Source organism: Pavona decussata, unplaced genomic scaffold, assembly GCF_977016875.1.
Source record: "Pavona decussata unplaced genomic scaffold, jaPavDecu1.1 SCAFFOLD_102, whole genome shotgun sequence".
Taxonomy (NCBI): domain Eukaryota; kingdom Metazoa; phylum Cnidaria; class Anthozoa; order Scleractinia; family Agariciidae; genus Pavona; species Pavona decussata.
Window position 1 is genome coordinate 6695254 of NW_028145517.1, and position 20038 is coordinate 6715291.

The 20038-nt window shown below is 39.0% G+C and overlaps 1 protein-coding gene across 5 annotated transcripts in view; it reads right to left on the minus strand.

The window, feature by feature from the left end:
- The window catches only part of LOC146471958 (serine/threonine-protein kinase Nek1-like), a 26359-nt gene extending 7179 nt beyond the window's left edge, over positions 1-19180 (minus strand). For 4 of the 5 annotated variants that reach the window (XR_014866726.1, XM_085120520.1, XM_085120521.1 and 1 more), the window contains exons 1-29: positions 18872-19180; positions 18662-18697; positions 17551-17611; positions 17229-17270; positions 15041-15096; positions 14728-14811; positions 14402-14469; positions 13259-13345; positions 12322-12376; positions 11577-11620; positions 11006-11086; positions 10796-10871; positions 10193-10295; positions 9646-9718; positions 8911-9043; positions 8769-8828; positions 8335-8403; positions 6311-6364; positions 5189-5409; positions 4677-4770; positions 4553-4586; positions 4370-4422; positions 3666-3773; positions 3353-3427; positions 2155-2259; positions 930-958; positions 756-793; positions 574-665; positions 72-195 (exon numbers count right to left, since the gene is read on the minus strand). Coding sequence is in view for 4 of the 5 variants with exons in the window: in XM_085120520.1 (XP_084976646.1) it covers positions 72-195; positions 574-665; positions 756-793; positions 930-958; positions 2155-2259; positions 3353-3427; positions 3666-3773; positions 4370-4422; positions 4553-4586; positions 4677-4770; positions 5189-5409; positions 6311-6364; positions 8335-8403; positions 8769-8828; positions 8911-9043; positions 9646-9718; positions 10193-10295; positions 10796-10871; positions 11006-11086; positions 11577-11620; positions 12322-12376; positions 13259-13345; positions 14402-14469; positions 14728-14811; positions 15041-15096; positions 17229-17270; positions 17551-17611; positions 18662-18697; positions 18872-18988 (2272 nt within the window). In the remaining variant the exon portion in view is untranslated. The remainder of the gene's footprint in view (positions 1-71; positions 196-573; positions 666-755; positions 794-929; positions 959-2154; positions 2260-3352; positions 3428-3665; positions 3774-4369; positions 4423-4552; positions 4587-4676; positions 4771-5188; positions 5410-6310; positions 6365-8334; positions 8404-8768; positions 8829-8910; positions 9044-9645; positions 9719-10192; positions 10296-10795; positions 10872-11005; positions 11087-11576; positions 11621-12321; positions 12377-13258; positions 13346-14401; positions 14470-14727; positions 14812-15040; positions 15097-17228; positions 17271-17550; positions 17612-18661; positions 18698-18871) is intronic. The other variant, XM_085120522.1, reaches the window with a different exon arrangement.
- Positions 19181-20038: the final 858 nt, after the last annotated feature.

Consider the following 20038-nt stretch of genomic DNA (forward strand, 5'->3'; position numbering starts at 1 on the left):
ACATCTCCCATATGTCGCCCCACTGGGGCCCCAACAGGACTGAGAAAGTTAGAGTAACCCGGAGCTCTTACCTTCCATAGCGGAGGCCGTCATTTCCAAAGGCAGGATACGAGGCTTGAATGGAATGTCGCCCCAAGCCTTGCGCGGGGCGAGTGGTTCATCTTTGTCTTCTTCTGTCATTTTGCGGATGTCGCCCTACATTGAAAAATTAAAAACCACAGGATTATACTTAGGTTGATATTTTGGGCCATCCCCTTCAAAGCGCCAACCTCGTTCCCAGGGCTTTTCCTTCCCAATAGGTCATTTCCGAGTTGCTTTGAACCTCATTATGAAAGCGAGGCTAAGTGCAACTTAGCCTCGCTTTCATAATGACGTTCACAACAACTCGGAAACGGCCTATTGGGAGCGGAAAGCCCTGGAAACGACGTAATTAAAGGAGGGTGAAAAATGGATCAAGAGGTTTCCAACCATTTTAAACGTAAGGCACGACACAGGTTTGCACAGGATTGGGTGTACTCTAAAAACTAAATTGTCACACACAAGATCGTAAATTAACGCAAGGAGATGGCTTACCTCAGAATTCGACCTGAACAACTGCGTGGCTCCAACTTGTTTCAACGCTGTCTCAAGTCCAACCGGGGCGGCTACAGGCTTTGGTGCTGGCTCTACAGAAAAAAAAACAACAAAATCCTTTTACAATGTACTCAAACTAACATTTTTTTTTTTTCAAAATTATGATCGCACTGATATCATACCTGCGGGCCTCTCATATTTCTGTAGAGCTGGAAGTGGCCTGCGCAAAACAAAAAAGCTAACGTGAGTTATTTTGATTACAAACAACCAAATATTTTTACCCCAAAACCGTCCGATTACTGGACTTTTACGGAGATGGTATACGATGGATTCTTGAGGAACACCGGGTCGCTTACCTTTTGTCGGGATCTTTTTTGAGATTTTCCTGAAAGAAAAAAAAAATGCGTGAACTGAAGGAACAGGATGATAAAGGAAACACGGATGTTGGTAATACACTTTTTCTGGTCCTTCATGACCATGGCCGGGTTGCTCGAAAGCCGATTAACCTAGCTAATCTACGATTTAAAGTTAATCGATGTTTTCATCCTGGTAGTTAAAATGGTTTAAAAGGCTAATTTCAAGCTAAAGGTTAAGAAAAGTCTGAGTCAAAACTGAGGCACAAATATCTTTTGGAAGAATCTTTATTGATTAGTAATTAAACTCGAATCAAAGTTTACATTAGTTCAGGATTAGCTTAATCGGGCTTTGAACAACTGGGCACAGGGTTACAACATGATGAAAATCATTACTTTCAGTGTTAACTTCATAAAAGAAATTGTAACGTTCTCACTCCATTTTATCCGTTAAACATGGCGACACACCCAGTGAAACAGCTGAGGAAAAAATCATCTTCAGCTCGATTTTCCGCGGAAGTTCTCATCGTACCTCCAACGCCTACCCGTCAAAACGCCTCTGGAATGCGTCCAAAACGCGATGTTACACTACCTACCTACAGCTGCCTTTGCACCTTATTTGGCATAAAGATTTGAGTAGGTGTGTGTGAACGTTACAAACCAGTTTAAACATTAACGTTCACACATGTTAATTCAACTTCCATTTGCCTTAACGAGTTTACCTACAGGTGTTTAGAGATTACGGTACGAGGGCGCAATAAGGCCTCGTCAAAATATATCCTGCTTCGCTTGAAAACGCAAATGTTTTTGGTTTTGCTTTTTCTTTCGTTTTTGCTCTCCGTCCACACATATCTGATGAAAATGGTCAGCGAAAGCGGAACTTTTCGAAAACAATGGCCGTTGAATTCAACCTCATGGCGTCTCCGTTCTTTAAAAGTTCCGTTTTCAGGTGTCCAACACGAAAACGGCGTTTTCAACAACTTACACTCTGGAGAGCATTTAATGAAAAGTTCCGTTTTCGGTTACCATTTTCACCGGTCACGTGTGGACGGAGGGCCATTAAAATCCGAAAAGGAAAAGTTACGTTTTCAAGCGAAAACGGATACTTGAGGACAAGGCTAAAGGAAACAAACACAGACTAGCGTATTTAGTAATTTCCAAACATCTCACAGAAAAAAGTGACAAATGACACAAAGATGGGCATGACAGCGTCATGCTAGTTACAAACCTTTTCCACCTTGTTTTTTCCTTCCTGGTTTATTCTCTGCAAAATCGCTTTCTTTCTTTCCTCGAGTTGAGCTCGTAACATGGCAGCTCGCTCTTCCGCTTGAGACTGAAAATGATGAGACAATCAATTTCAGAAATTCATAACCGTTATTGAGTGTAACAAGCTTTAACCAATCCTTTTTATTCAACCAATAAGTAGTAAGTCGAAACCAGTCGTGCTTGAATTGCAGTGTTTCCCCGCGCTTGTCGCCGCTTGTATGTTTTCCCGCGCCTGTCGCCGCTTACATGTTTTCCCGCGCTTAGCACCGGTTACACGTTTCCCCGCGCATGGCACCGGTTACACGTTTCCCCGCGCGTGGCACCAGTTACATGGTTTCCCGCGCTTGTCGCCGCTTACATATTTTCCCGCGCTTGGCACCGGTTACACGTTTCCCCGCGCTTGGCACCGGTTACACGTTTCCCCGCGCATGGCACCGGTTACACGTTTCCCCGCGAATGGCACCGGTTACATGTTTCCCCGCGCTTGGCACCAGTTACACGGTTTCCCGCGCTTGTCGCCGCTTACATACTTACCCGCGCTTGGCACCGGTTACACATTTCCCCGCGCTTGGCACCGGTTACACGTTTCCCCGCGCGTGGCACCAGTTACATGTTTTCCCGCGCTTATCTCCGCTTACATGTTTTCCCGCGCTTGGCACCGGTTACACGTTTCCCCGCGCATGGCACCGGTTACACGTTTCCCCGCGCATGGCACCGGTTACACGTTTCCCCGCGCGTGGCACCAGTTACATGGTTTCCCGCGCTTGTCGCCGCTTACATATTTTCCCGCGCTTGGCACCGGTTACACGTTTCCCCGCGCTTGGCACCGGTTACACGTTTCCCCGCGCGTGGCACCAGTTACATGTTTTCCCGCGCTTGTCGCCGCTTACATGTTTTCCCGCGCTTGGCACCGGTTACACGTTTCCCCGCGCTTGGCACCGGTTACACGTTTCCCCGCGCGTGGCACCAGTTACACGGTTTCCCGCGCTTGTTAGTGGTTGCTTGTTTTTGCTTCAAAATCTGATTGGTTCACTGTGTTACTTACGTTGTTGTTATTGGCCAGATACATAATTACCTTGGTTCTGGTTAATAACAACCGTAATTATAATTTACGTCATACAACAAACAAATTCTAGCTGAATTTTGAAGTTTGTCTCTACCTTAAGATCAGCAATTTTCTTTTTCCTCGCTGCAGGATCGTAACGAGGATCTCCAGGAATCATTGCATTCTCCTTCTACGAGAAAAGATCAGCATCCTATTGTTATTAATACAAATAAATCACGAGTATAGCAGCATAGAACTGGGAAAAAAGAGAAAAATTTGTTTTGCCCTTTCATAATAAGATAAGCGGCTATATCTTGATGTGCACTATACCTCATAGGGAAAATTTTCACACACAAAAAAGCTATCGTGTAAAAAAGGGAAATAAGCAAACGAACAGACAAAGAAAGCACAATGTTGTTGTTTTATACCTGAGCCGAGGGGTCTACAGGTGCTCGTACGCCGGCCATTCGTCTTTGAAGTTCTTTTCGTTCTTGGAAATTCTGACGTCTGATGGCCTCCAAACGAGCAAGATAATCCTGAGAAAAAATAAATTAACAAAAAATAAAACAAACAGAGAAAGAAAAACACAGATGATCCTCGAAAACAACAACCATAAACTACTATTTTCTTGATGTTTTCTTTGATATAAGGTAAGGAAAAGGGTCATACTTTATTAGAGAATAAAAGTGCAAAAGACTAACACACTCGGATAGTCTACTGACTTACATCTTGCAATTGCATGAATTACGTCAAGAAGAGTTACTTATGATTCCCCCAGCAAGTCATATTAAACAGTGAAAGGGGGCCACATCGCACATTTGCGATAACCTATAAAACTATTATAATATATAAAACTATTATTTTAAAGTCACAACACCGTGTTTAAAGAGTTTTGCTTTCCGTTGTACAACTATAGGGCTTGACTAAACGTGCAAGTCGAGATTGATCAATTATATTCGAAAAATGCTCTTTTAGTGCTTTTCGTTGCCGTCTGCAATTTATATGTCATTTTTTTTCCGGCACCTTACTACTGACTTCTGAATGGTAAGCCCTTTTCAAGACACCTGCGTCACACAGTACATAGCAATCTATACTCTAAACCAGCATATGAATTAGTACTGTAACCTCTCACCTTTTCTTGTGCTTGCTTTGCCGGCATAGCATCCTTTTGACGAGGGATGTTTGCTGCAGATGGAAACCAGTATTAAGTCCATTCCACTATCTGAACGCTTGTAAACAGTAACTTTTGTGACTTATCATGTTGTATGAAGTTTTCAGTACAATTCAATTAACTATGTAAACATTTTGAACCAACCTGGTGGGTAGTGATCAGGAAGAACATTAAAATTCTGGAGAAAGAAAAGACAAGAATTAGAAAAAAATTCTCTCTATTTTGACTGAAATTTAATTATAAGAATCGTGATGGGAATTTGTTTCACCTGTCCTCTAACTTTATTTTTCTGAGCTTCTCTCTTTCTGCTCCAAAACTCCTCTAATAAACGAGCTCTTTCAGCTGCACCAGCAGCCTGGGCTCTGATGACGTAAAAAGCAATACGTTAACATTCCTATCTCGGATTGTTTCTTTGGCTAGTTTAGATGCTGCGATTGGTGGTCTCGACTTGTCATATCGACGGACCAGAACACGAATTTTAGCTTTATTTCTGAATAAGATTCACGACCAATTTATTGGCATTAAAATCCGTCCAACTTAGAAAATCACTAGCAGTGCACCCAGATTTTCCTAAATCGGGCCAATCAAGTTCTCAGCCTTACAATCCTAAAAATACGGGCCAATCTCGCGTACCTGGGCCTACTGTATCTGTGCCAACAAGACGATGTATGTAAATCACAAGTGTACAAAAACATCATGCCTTTAAAGTGAGTCTCAAATTCCGCAACTTAAAATTGGTTTGTTAAAAAAAATGCGAGTGCAACTTTGTGTAAATCTCACCTGTCCACTTCACCCTGCTTGGCGGCATCCCATGCGAGGTTAGCAGGGCGGGCAGGTGGCGCCCTGTTGGCCTCAACTGCAGACACAGGCCTACCAGCCACCTTCACAGCGTGCTGTCTGTTTCTCTCATCCGCTGAGAATGGTCGAGCTGGTTTGTTCTCTTTTGATTCCTTGTCACCGGGCTTTGCTTGGTATTTATGCATAGGCTGTGGTTCCTTCTTCTACAGAAAATAAAATTTAAAAAAAAATAGGAAGAAACAAAACTGTCAAACAGAGATAAAAGAACAGTTGAATAACCAGAAACAATAGTTAATTGAGGGACTGGTTATGAAACCTTGCCATCTTGAAAGTTGATAACAATGACGTTACAATTTATCGTTGATTCTTTGTTTTAATTTTCACACTACAGCTGAATATATTAACAGGAACGTTTCTATTGGTCAGTGGCTCCAATCTATTGTGGCTTGTCCACGGTCAAGGCCAAAAATGATAACAAAAACATATAACGAAGAAGTTTGTCAGGCATCATAACCATTGTCTTTGAGGGGTGATCTACACCATTTGCAACGTCTCACATTACTGGTCAGGAGGACAAAAGAACGAACAACAGAACAATGGAGCTGCAGGTTATCAGGGTCCAGTGAAAATAGAGCTTATAAGAGGTGTGGGCCTACTGATGCAGAAACTTACTTTCTACTTTGGAGACAGACAATGAAGGAAAAGGTGGTTCTGTGCTGGCATGATACAGGATTATTAAGCCGCCGTTACACGTTGAAACTTTTAGCTGAAACTTGTGTGCAACGGCGAACGAGCCCAGTTTCACGAAGCGGTGTTACACGGTGAAACTCTTGTTTTTTCACCACTGCGACCGTTGCGAGCCGTTGCAGAAGTAGAAAGCGGTTCTACTTTTCGTGAAACTTGTCTCGCAACGGCAGTTCGAAAAAGTTTCACGAAACCGACCATGTTACACGGTGCAACGCCTGCTGAAACTTGTTTCGCAGCGCCGTTGCACACAAGTTTCAGCTAAAAGTTTCAACGTGTAACGGCGGCTTTAGTGTTGTCAAGGGTTCAAACACATACAAATTTTAACTCCAGTGACGATTTTATCACATCAACACTTACAAATATTTCCTGTTGGCATGGTTTTACAGCAGGATCTGACGGCTTTTTCTCCTTCTACAATGAAGAAACAATAATTTACACTTAACCCCATAATATACTGTAGACACAGGTGCAACAGGAATAAAAATAGAATGGACTCTGGTCAGACAACGACACTAATAGCCCTACAATTTATAGTCAAAAAAGACTGTAATAAAAGGCAAATACGCTTCATTGTACTGTAATTTAATTTTATCATTGCATCTAAGTTTAGTCACCATAAGATTTAATAAGCAGTAATTATGCAGTTTAGTGTTTAGATTTTTATATCCTAAATATGTAAAAGCCGATAAACGGTACATTTAACAGTTAATCAGTAAATTGCTTTTTACATAATTTTTAATTTTATATACTTTACTGTTAAAATGATACAGAGAACGTTAAAGAAAGTATTCTTTAATCCGCGTTACCATGTCCAAGTTTATTGTCATTGTTAGCATTAGGGCATTCTAGGTCACTGAGACTAAAATTTGTACCTTCGATGTTATTTATTGTGGCTCAAAGACATTAAAGATTTTGTCCAAATGTTAGCATTTAGTAGTTATTATAGAGCATAGCCTCCAGTAAGGCTTAACACTGGGATAAAAAACTTTTATACAGCTCAAAAACTTTGAAGAATGTTAGCTGTTAGAAACTGTTATAGTTAGTAGTTTTGAGTTGAAATCAGTGTCAAAGTGCAATCATACCCGAGAGGAGAGAGTGGCTTGCATTAGTAGGATCAATTCTATCAATTGCGCGCAGGTATTAAGTACAAAACCAGAATGGAGACAATAGTCTTGAAGCTTAAAGAGGCATGCTTGAATTTCACAATCCTGAAAACAAGAGATTTGACTCAAATGCCGATCAATTAGATGAATGCTCACGAATGGTAAGAGTGTGAGGTGCAGAAAACATTCTTCTTGTGATCTTTACTAACAAGCCCACAGAAGGCTTGCGAAGGCAATTGCACATGCAGATAAATGCATGATACAAAATGAATGGATAAAAAGATACCAGAATCAAGCGTATGTGAGTTTAACTTCAACAAGTATAATTTACTGTTGAGATTAATTCCACAAGGGCTGAGTTAACAACTGTCCTATGTCAAATTTCAAATTTTTGGTTTTGCTCCTGCTCCTAAATTTTTGTTGCTTGGGGCCTTCAATTTAATCAAAGAACATCCATTTTTTTTTTTCATCTCAAAGCACCTGGGTTTTTGTTTTTGTTGTTGTTGTTGTTATTTTGTTATTTTTGCAATACAGTCGACTCCCGATAACTCAAAACTTCAAGGGAAATTGAAAAAGGTTCTAGTTATCGGGAGTTCTAGTTATCGAGGGTAATATCGAAAATGACCTGAAAGTTGAAAAAGGTTCGAGTTATCGGGAGTTCTAGTTATCGAGGGTAAAATTATATAGAAAATGACCTGAAAGTTGAAAAAGGTTCGAGTTATTGGGAATTCTAGTTATAGAGGGTAAAATTATATGGAAAATAACCTGAAAGGAAAGGAAAATTGGTTCAAGTTATCAGGAGTCGACTGTAGTTTTTTGCAATAGCTTTCCCTTGCCTTCTCAAAAACTAAGCATAAACCAGCGGAAAAACAGAACAATGTTCGATCTGTACTAAATTGAGGGCCATATGCATACATTCAGGGACGTTTGGGGAGCAAGAAAAATCGAACTAAAATTCAACATAAGGAGGTTATGCTTTCAGCCCTTTGATTGATTTTAAAATCTGGACATTGCTACACAAGAGTGTCTTGATGTACTATTAAAATGCAAGAAAATAGGAAAAAGGAAAGTTATTAAAGAGAGGATTAATTTTGCAACTCCTCTATTTATGCCTGGCCCGCATGCACAATAAGTACTGCACAAAACTTCAATATTTAGAAATTAACAACTACAGTACAGAAGGAAAATTATTCTAATGACTTTGTTATATTTAATTTCAAGTGATGTTTACATCAAATTCTTTTATGTTGTTGCTACAGATAGTTCAGGGTTTGTTACCTCAGGACTCAGTCCAACACTGAGTGTGTTCTTCCAGGCTTGTTCTCTAGCTTTGTTTATCTGTTCACGCTGAAAATCATGTCGATGATTTAATATAGTTCATAAACAACTATAACATCCTTAAGTTTCACGACAGCCTAGCGCTAACTATAGGTGTTGGGTATCATGACAGGTTTTGTTAAATATTACTTCTCTCAAACTTTTCAAAGCATTTCCCACACAAAGGAAGCTCTGACATACCAACCAAAAATACCCAAAAAGGACAATTTCCCTTGAACTGTCTGTGGTAACTAGACTGTGAAACCAATATACTCAGCTACATCTTTTCAGACGTGTGTACACTGGCAGCAGACATTCTCAACTAAACCTGGTTATGAAGTTCTTCTTGCACAAAATAAAAGTCTACTGTTTTTATACTGGACTATAGTCAGTACCTGTTGACGCTCCCATCTCTGCTGGTGAGCTTTCTTCATATGGTCCTGATACATCTGTTCCTATAAAAAAAAATAAAAGAAATGTTAGAACAGGTCATAAGGGTGCTTGTAGTAATTTCAACATGATGCGAGCTGAGCTTACCTGGTTTTGCATCATTTCTTTGCGTCTCCTTTCACGGGCGTCTGGTTCTTTCTTCTTGTCGACAGCAGGCCTTTCTTGTGCAGCACTGCTTGGTCTGGAGGGTTTCTTCCCTGCCTCTCCAGAGCTGGGCTTTCTGAGAAAAAAAGCATGAGCATTAATCTATGAAATCACCCAAGGTAACCTTCAATAAAGGTAGTTTTACAGCAGCAGGGCTGGAATTCCAAGCAGTTCGGTTTGTCATATCATAGCACTTTACACCTTGAAAACATTTTGTTACAGTTCTCATGGATTATCACGAAACTATAATTAAATTACTTTTCTGAGCTCCACAATTGACATTTACCATCTTGCCTTAAAGCAACACAGAAACTATACTTGTCTTGCAGTCTATACTGGATCTGACACGTACAACTGTACACAGGGCTGCCGTGAGGTTTTTAACAAGATGGCCCTAAAAGGAACTAATCCTAAAGAACTTTAGTCAAACATTGTCTTTCCATCATTTTTAAACTCTAAACCATCCGCCATCTTTACTGTTGTTGTTGGCCATAGTAGTCAGTTGCCGCCTTCTGAGGACAGCCCCGACATACACTTAGAACATAAAACCTATGTGGGGCTTGGAACTGCGAGTCTTTGTGCAACAACGGTTGGAGCTTACAATGATGCACCAACCATGGGTCATGGGTTCAAGTGTATCTCATACTGACTGAATACAGTGCTTGGTTTCATTCTTACTTTGCTGGAGCAGGCTTCTTCTTTGCAACAGACACTCCATACTTGGCTTTTGGTTCACTGTACTTGTGTTGTGCTACAAGTGAAGTCACAAAAACAACAGATTAATGAAGCCAAACCTGGCTTATTGACTTGCTATGGTACATCATCAGTGTACATCCTGAAGATCCCACAACATGAAACAAGGTTAAGACAAGGCTAATTATTGTTATCAGAAGATAGTTATTTTCAGGAGAAATAGCCCCCACTGCATCCATGCTTGACTTGTGTTTAGTCCGACTGTGTTCTTCAATCTACTTTTATCAAGCAACATGAAGTAAATAGCAACTAAGCAATTTCTTTGCCCGACATGTTCAGGATACATACTCGATTGTAATATTCTCGATGAGTTACATGCACCACATAGGAAAGTACGGATCATTGGAAAAGCGCCAAGAAGTGGCATACTTATTTGCAAGAATAATAGCATAAATGCACAACTAAAATTAATAACAATGTGAGGTCCAAAAAACTGGAGAGTGATGATGATGATGATTAGGATGTTACTGACCAGGAGCAGGTTTGACAGGTTTGGGCGGAGGCATTCTCTGCTGGCCAAGCACACCCAGTGGCTTACGATGAATCACCGTATGGCTGAATTCTTCTGCCATTACCTGAAACAAACAAACAAGTAGACAGTATTTTTTTGTTTATTTATGACAGATGTTATACAAACTATGGTCTGACAAAACTGCGCCCACAATGTACAGTGTAAATGCCAATATTGTGGACTTCTTTTTGAACATCAGCAATCTCAAACCTCTAACTACAGACATGCATCCCAAACAACCTGTTCCCGTTATCACGCTAGAAACTGCATAAAGAAATCTCGTAATTTCTTTCAGAACAATTTAATATGCTTTCCAGGAATGTTGCCACAAAACAAAAACTAAGGAGGCTCATTAATGAATCTGATCGCATTTTCTGGTCAGTGTGTACGTTTACCCCAAGTCTTTGTTTTCTTGTGAAGTTTCAGCTAGTGATAAGCTTTTTTCAACAGGTAAGTTTGCCAGTAGCTGGCGGCAAATAGCCACATCCCTGCATTCCTTGAATTTTGAGAGCAAAAGTCAAAAGTTCACTTTTTCGGATTTGTAAGCAATCACTGACAACTAACCTCTTGAGATAAGAACTTCTCAATTCTTTTTTGTATGAATGGTTTCTTCAGAATAGAATTGACAGAAGGGCGATCACTACAAAATAGAAAAAAATCACTGATAATGATTATCAGTTTAAAAAAAACATGCATATCTGCAGATGTTCTCAACTGCATGTCACATTAGGAAGACGTTAATTTTCAATACTTTGCCTGGCACTATATACTTACTGAGCATTTCGTTTCAGCAGCTGTGCAACCAAGCCTCTAATATCAGCACTGTACTTGTATGGGATGGGAGGGTAGGAGCCTCTGATGAAAAAATAATACAAAATCAAAATTAATGATTATCTCAGCATGACATTTTCTATACTGAGTAATTACTCAGGATCTTCAAAAGCCAATTCATAAGCCCATTGATCTATCAAATGGTCAATAAAACATCAGGTACAGTGGTTTTAAAACCCGATAAAACCTCCTCCTTATTAGTATGCGGTGTTTAATGTTTTTTTTGTATGCTAATTTCCAACATTCACAAAAGCATCGTTGTTATGAACTCTCTTGACACACTCTTTCCAAGGAATGTTTTTTAAGCCGTTCAAAAAACTCGCAGCACTCGTTTTATCGCGTCTAAAACCACTCAGCTGCGCCATAGTATGTGGTTAAAGAACATGCATCAACCATTAGAATAAAATAATTTGCAATATTAAAACTATACAAACTTAACTTTAAGGCTTCATTAGTGAACAGTGACAACACTCACGTATGCTGAATAACATAAAGACTTATAAATTAGTCTTACCTTATAATTTTCAGCACCAAGTTCTTCATATTCCCTGCTTCAAACTATAATTTGAAAAAGATTTATTAATATAATGAGGCTAAATGAAATTGAGGCAAAGTTAAAATCAAGCCAATGCTGCCATTTCTCCAGGATCAGGTGGGGGGGGGGGGGGGTCCAGGGAGGTCTGCAGGGGCATTGCCATGTGCTTTTGCCAAAGTTTGCTTTGCTAGCTTGCTTGCTTGCTTTTCCCTCCATCTCTCCCACACTTTTGGGTAAGTATCAATTCCACACACTGGTAGTTCCCTTTCAGTGTTGTGTTGACAAGTGTCTGGAGGTGGGCTGTGGCTCAGTTGCCATGGTGACCTCCTTACTGCTGAGGAGATTGCTGCTCTCCTCTGGTGCGACCTTTACGGCACCTACCCTCCAATAATTCAATTGGCTTAGACGTAAAAGAAACACTTGTGGTTCAAAGCTTTTTTAAAGCTCTACTGGAAAACAGTGCCTGATTGTACAAAGTATTATTTAATACAGTCGACTCCTGATAACTCGAACCCTCGCTAATTCAAACCTCGCATTAACTCGAACCAATTTTCCTTTCCTTTCAGGTCATTTTCTATATAATTTTACCCTTGATAGCTCGAACTCCCGATAACTCGACCCTTTTTGAATTTCCCTAGAAGGTTCGAGTCATCCGGACTCGACTGTACTTTAATAGGCTGGAATACAATCCGTGGCATACTACATACAATGCCTCATTACTTACAGCATGTTTGAGAGTCAACAACTCATACAGAACACATCCAAGAGACCAGATATCACTGAAACACAAAACAAGTCCAAACATTTAAACACAATAATAACCTTTGTAATTACACTATCAGTCTCAACGTAATTTAAAGGAAGTTGTATCAATGTTACTTGCTTTGAAATTAAGTTGGCAGATAGTACATGTACATACAATGTACAGTGAGTACATTTCTTGCAAGAAATGAATGGCATTAATAACAGTTTTTGCCACCTAAATGTACTCTAGAAAAGTTTTAAAACCAGATTATTCAAATAAGACCTGTGAAAGAAAATACTAAATCTTGTAGAGTTGGTTTTTGGTCAAATTACACAGTAGCTAATGCAAAGAAGAAATTTGGAATGTCAAATTTGTGTGCTCTAAGTGATTACAGGTTCAATTGTTGTCCAAATTAATTGGCCATGTTAGAAAGCACAGTTCCTTTCATTTGACTCCTCTTCTCTATGCATATCCCTTAACTAATACAGCCATGCATTTGCCAATCAGTGAATTTACTACTCTTAAAACCCTCATTGAGATGTTCTCCTGAAGAGAACTGCTGCATCTGATTGATTCATTAAGGGACCAATAATTATTTACACGGTCAAATTTGTCGCATGCGACAAGCTTTCGACAGGACTATGACACGAATTGTTTCGTGTAAATCAAACCTACAACTCGCTCATGACTGTCGTGAACGCCACAGAAAATGTTGTAGGATTTAACAAAATGTTTTAAAATCCTACGACAATCGTAGGTATAGGCAATGTTGAATGACTAGGGTTGTGTGCGATTTTTTTGCATGACATGAGCAACACACGCTCTAGAAATTGCATGCGACAGTCGCAAGTAAAAGTTGTACCGTCTAAATCGACCTTTCCAGAGTTCATGTAGAGAAGAGTTTTAGCAAAGTCACCTTTTGTTGTTGTAAGGTCTGTTTTCACAAATCTCTGGAGACAGGTAATAGGGCGTGCCAATAGCTGTGCGAGCCAGCTCCACAGTGCTAGAAAAAAATTTTATCATGAATAAATAAACCTGGATTAAAATCAAAATTAATACACTACTTGAAAGGCATTCTTCGCAAGTTTGCGTGTAGAGCCAAAAAAAGCTTGATAATAATAATAAAAATAAATTTAAAGCTTTAATAAGAGATCTTTTCAGCTGAAATTAAAAAAATTACTTAACAATTATTAAGTAGCATTCCTTTGTCACTTGTAACTGTCGCAGAAAGACAACTTCAAATACCGGTGGTACATACAGTTATCCAAGGAGGGTATAAATGTACAAGTTGGGTGCTAAAAGGGTTAAGACTGAAATCTCTGTAACATCAAAAGTTGCACTTGAATCATTGATGGTAGTTTGCAGGTGGTGCAAGTATATCTTATTCTTTATCCATACATCTACCTTGCCTCTTAAATTTGAATTCAGCAGTTTTGCTTAGTACCTACATGTAAAAAACTGAACGTTCTGTGACAAAGCATATTTTAAATAATTATAAACTTGTAATTCTAATCAACATTGATTAAGTCAAACATATACAGGCAAAAATTAACGATTAAAGAGTCCTATGTTCAGCCACACCTTGGTGCCATTGTCAAGGGAAACTAAAATTAAGTATGCGATTGCAAGAGTAACTGAGAGTTCAGAGTCACTAATTTGCATAAGTTAGACAAAGACCTTAGCGGAAATTGAGTCTGATTGCACATTTAAACAATGCGCAAACACTATGACAATAGACACGCAGGCAGGATTCCAGATGACGTTAGCAATTGTTAAAAGGTGTTGAAAAAATGCCAGAACAAGTTTGATTGTCTTATTAATGAGATGTTACTCATTAAACAATTACGACCATGTATTAATGTGCAATCAGACTCAATTTCGGTAACTAAAGGTCTTCGTCTAACTTATGCAATAATGTTAGTTTCCCTTGACAATGGCGCCAAGATGTTGCCTGCACGTAGGACTCTTTTATCGTTAGTTTTTGCCTGTATATGTTAAACTTGTAATTAAATTGAATTTTTGAGTCATTGATTACATCATGGTTAATTATTGATCTTACCTGTGCAAAACTCTTGCAATTCCAAAATCTCCTAACTTTACTATTCCATTTTTTGTTAAAAATATGTTCTGAAAAGATGTATAATTATGTGTTAATATTTATTTGATTAATTTAAATCAAATCAGGGTTTTAGCCAGAAATTGAAAATTAAGCATCCAAGGGCCACGTTTCCTGTAAATTTTTTTTTGGAATGGATTTTTCCAAAAAGTAGGGATTAACCACTGACAGGACTTCTAGATGCTAACTTCTGGCTTGATTTATACAGATTACCAAAACAGTTTATTTACAATACTATTTAGTAAACTAAGAAACATTCACTAGCAAACCTGTGATTTTAAATCCCGGTGAAGTATTTTTCTATCATGGACATGTTTCAGTGCCAGGCATATCTGCACAAAGTAGTCCATAACCTATGACAAAAGAGCAAAACAACAACAAAGTCAAGTTTTTACTCTGCCATCAAAAAACACACAAACTCTAAAGTTCAAGATTTAACTATGACTGTAAGCTGCAGTCAAAGAAAACAAGGACGTGACGGCACAGCAGGGTCAGGTTGTGTTCTCGCGCCGGGTTAAGATTCACTTTCATGCCTTCAAAAAAATAAAAATTTATTTAATTATTAGGTTAACAGTTGCTTACCTGTTCCTCTGCCAGCTGTATTCCACGTTGGCTGTTTATTCTTTTATACAAGTCCCCTGAAAAACAGTTCCATAGCAAATTAAAAATTTCACATCACATCTCTGTGCCCACCATTTCTGTGAAACCCCATTCAGTAATCCGCAATTTCCACAAATACGGTTCAAATTGGAGGTCAAAGATATGGATGTCACATATTTGAACTGCAGATGAGCCAAGAATCAATAAATGACAGACCATTGCAGTTATGCACGCAACTTTTACAGTCAATCCACGTCACGCATGACCCGTATTTCCGAGAATGAAATGAACATTCAAATTTCTCTTTGTAATGTCCTGTGTGTGAATGGGATGTTAAACATCTCTGGAAATCTTTCCAAAAAAGACGCAACTTTTGCTTTGAATTTCTTGAAGAGTTACTAATGGTTTGAGAAGCTATATCAAACACTCTTTTCTCTCTGTTTGATATATTTCTTCAAGACTGTATAGTGTAAAGGCTTTCCTGAAACAAATCACCCTAAACTATGTTTGAACTAACAGTTTATTAAAACAGGCCATCTGATAGGGTGCGATAAAAAATCTGAAATTGTGCGATATTTTCAGGGTAGATTGTGCGACAAGAAAGGACTATTATGCGGTAAATTATGCAAATTATGCGATTTTCCCTCAACTTTTTTAAGCTTGTTTTCCCAGGATTCTGAGAAAGTAAACCCCTTTATGTTTCTCTAGCGATGATTTTTTCATAAAGGAACAAAAAATAAGCAATTATGAGTGAATTGAGATATAAAAATTTAATTTATGACACAAACAGTACCGTGCAAATGTAAGTTGACAGTCCCTCGAAACTCGAACTTCGTGACTCGATCCTCGAAACTCGAAAGCAGGTAAAGCAGGTTGGGGGATTGGCAAGACATTGAGTCCTGATGCTTCGAGTATCCAGGCGCGAGTCGAGTGCATCGAGTTTCAAAGGAGGGAAACAAAGAACTTTTCGCGTGATAAGTTTTTCACATGTGATCCGAGGCATTAGTTCGGTGTTTATGTTTCTGTTGGAGCGATGTGTATGATCGAGATGGAAAGAGTTCGCTCTTTAAGCATTTTCTCGGTTCCTTGCCGATTGCAACCGAAAGTATTTTTAATCAAAAAAATGCTATTTTTGAAGTTTTGATTCGAAAGATTAAGGGACAATCAAGCATAATTTTGTGCATGCAGCGTACTGGTTTAGCGGGGCTAAAAGCGATCGCGCGTGTTTCCATTCTCAGCTTGTGAAACAGCGGCCGAAAAAGTCGCAATCTTTTAGTTTCGCTTCCTTCACTGTGAAAACTGGGTTTAGTGAACAAGTAATCCAGTCATCTGTCAGAGGAAGACACTTTTACAATCCGAAATCAGTTGACAGAAAATGAGGAAAACGTGACATTGCCGTTTGAGATGATCTCGACAACATTTATGCAAATTTGTAACACTATGCCGAAGATGTAAACATTCGCGGCAGCTTTCAAAGTCTGCTCAAAAGTAAGCGAACGGCCATGTTGAAGTCTCCCCCGTTCCTTGCCGAATTCCACCGAGGTATTATGCACCACCTTGGCTTAAAGTTTTTTGTTGTTTCTCTCTGATCTATTGCAGAAGGATCATATGTGATGGATTCATATCAGCAATCCTGAAAGGCTAACTCAAAGAGAAGAATTGTTTGAGTTGCACCAATAGGCAATTCTTAAGAATGAAAAAACTAGCACCAGGCCCCGAAACTGCCAAAAACGAATTCAAAATGACGCCTTGAACCTCGATTGTTTGTGAAATCGATGGTTTCAGAACGTTTCTTGGGCTTTTTCGAAATTAAATCGTCTTGAAACTTAGTGCAGACGCGGAATTTTTTCAGGTAAGGCATTTATTTATGGTTTTTTATTTAAGAATTGTGCAATTTTTTATGAATTGTGCGATCGGATGCGATTTGAGGTCAATTGTGCGAAATCGCACCATCGCATAATATCAGATGGCCTGTTAAAAGTATTTTTAAATAAACATTTTGTTTACAGACTTACTACATGATATCTATACCTGCCAAGAAAGAAATAAGCATCCTGTCGCTAACAAACACCTGCCAAATGCATTTACATGTAATAATAAAGGTGCCCTATTTTTAAAGCTAACACCCCAATGGCCCATGTGGTACACTGAATGGCTGAACAACACATACCTCCTTCGCAATAATCCATGACAATATACAAATTTCCATTCTCTGAAAAACCAAAAAATGTTTGCATCAATACTAAGAAAAAGTACTTTTACTACATACTGTTCCTTGAGGCAGTAAATATATGTTATTCACTGGCTGGGAGGTCCGTATTGGGAAAAACTGTGCCCGGGGTCTTGAGTAACATTAACGTACCCAAGACTGAGGGCACAGTTTTTCCAAATGCAGACCAACCAAGGCCGGTGAATAACATTTTTATTTTTTTCTACAAGAAAACAAGGCTCAAGTTCTTGCAACCAATCATGCAATTTTATGTTTAATTTACCTTCAAAAGATTCTTGATAGGAAACAATGTTGGGGTGTTTTAGCTGGGCCAAAACCTTCACCTGTAAATAATCAAAAGTGACAAGTTAACAAGTAAAGTTCACAGCTAACTGATCGCCTTACCAACTACTGGTGAAAGCTATTGCTCACAGTCATGTTCTTCTCACATGTTGTGCATCTATACCATAAGAGGGGGGGAGACAAAAGCATAGGCACAGATTTTAATAGGCTCGATTACCAGCCGCTGTTCGGGACCCGAGGGAGCGGCGGAAATCGAGCCTAAGATTTTAACAGCAACTACATGTACCAGCACATACAGTCAACTCTTTTTATTAAGGACACCCTCAGAACCACGAGTTAGTTTCCTCGTGATTCCATAATAATGGGAATTTACTTCAGTCAAACATCTGTAATTTATTTTTGCCGGGGATTTAGGTGCTGTCCGTATTATCGGGGCATCCGTAATAGGGAGGTGTCCGCAAGGCGAGAGTTGACTGTAATGGGGATTTTTTACCTTTCTAACAAATTTTCAATAACATTTAGTGACAAATGCCCTATAGTAGGATATTTGAACAGAAAATCTCAGCTAGGTTCAAATACCCTGCCTGGCCTTCCCCACCCCCCTCAACCACCTGGAACCAAACAATGATAATGACAAGCAAAGTGACTCATGTTCAGCTGGAATATAGCTCCATATAGAAACCCAGTATAAACACTAAATTATATTCATTGAGTCTAAAATTTTCAGGTCTGAAGGCATGCCTGCAATTTTTTATGCTTCTTTTAATTTGCTTTATAACGTATAAATTCTTCCTGGATAGCACAGGATATAAATAATACTGGATTCAAGTATTATACAAAAGTAAACAAACAGTAATGCTTATGCCTACACACATATTCAAACGTCACCTAGTGTGGTAAGCCGATAAACAAAATAAAATGTATTTAGCTATGAACCTCAAACTGACATCATTAAATTATTTAATGAAGCATGAACAATTTGAAAAAATTAAATCGTTCGAAAACTTCCGGCCGCCGGCCTGCAACAAAATCTAGCAGCGTGTTTATATACTCAAATTAAAAATGGATAACAGAAAAGCGATGGATACAACCTCTCTTCTTGATTCCTCTCTTTCTTTAGGAGACATCTGCAAAGAATGAAATCGACGGAAGCTGGATTAGCTAGCAGAAAATATGTACGTACGTCTTCCATACCATTTGTCTGATTTTGGCATGGATCTCGCATGGAGCTTTTCAGTTCGACATAAAGCTCATAACGTCCACAAGAATCTCAAAAATATATAAACTCAAGCGAGACCCACCTTGGAAATACTGATTTCCTTTATGACATACTGTTTCCCATCGGCTTTCTTCTTTACTAATAAAGCTTTTCCAAACGACCCTTCGCCGATTTTCTTCACTCGCACGTACCGATCCATTTCTTTTCCGACAGCGAAGTCTACTGGAGCCTATTTTCGTCAATGAACCGCAGCCCTTTCTGCATATCTACCACCCGGTTTTAAAATTAAGGGTTCCGTGAGACCCGTGGTTACTAAAACAACGTAACGAAGGAAAAGTTTGTAAAATGGCGCCCGAAGGAGAAATCTCGTTAGTCCTGAGCCTGCGACAGGGATAAAGTAAGCTAGCGGAATTTCAAAGTATAGCAAGCGTGCGCACTAATTAAGGAATTGGAAAATTAAAAAGTGGAGTGGACTATGTCGAAATGAAGTGGAGATTTAAACGTTAAAACAAGAAAAAATATGGTACACGATAACGAAAGAGATAAATGGAGAAGAAGCTGGCAGAAAATCCGTTGCCCTTTCTTTTCTTTATTTTTCCATGACCTCATATATTCAGATCTGAGAAAATGTGTGCTCCTCAAAAGGTTATTTTACCTACAAGTGTAGACGCCCATTGTAAAAAAGAACTGATGGCTGAACGTTTTCTAGCTGGTTACAGCATCTTGAGAAAAATTTCCAGTAAAATCCTCTGCTTTAATTAATTGGCAAATGAGCCAATGTGGCAGTCTCTGCCTGTGTAAGGAAGATTTGGAACCCGGAGAGCTTTTTATTAATTTCATTTCAGTAGTCGAGCCAGTAATTGGACGGGAGAATGTTATGAATTGCTTTAAACCAAAAGCAGCTAAGCCTGTTTATAACTGTGACCTTGAAGAGGAGTTCATAAATTGCCTGAATAGGGAGGTTATTTGAGCCATTGAATTTCTACATTTGGGGGTATCATATCATATCAAAAGAGAAAACCAACAGCTATTCTGCTTATTCTTATTCCAGAATACGGTCAATCGAACGCAATATTAATGATAACTAGGCATCAGGGTCCAGCAGGCTTCTGGAAAGTACTAATAACTTGCCGGACCGGTTAAGTGATTTTCCAACCTTTCTTTCTTTTTTCTTTTTCTTTTTTTTTTTTACCCTATTGTTTGGTGGCAACGTCTACTGAAACTTGTCCAGTGTGTCCATAATATTATT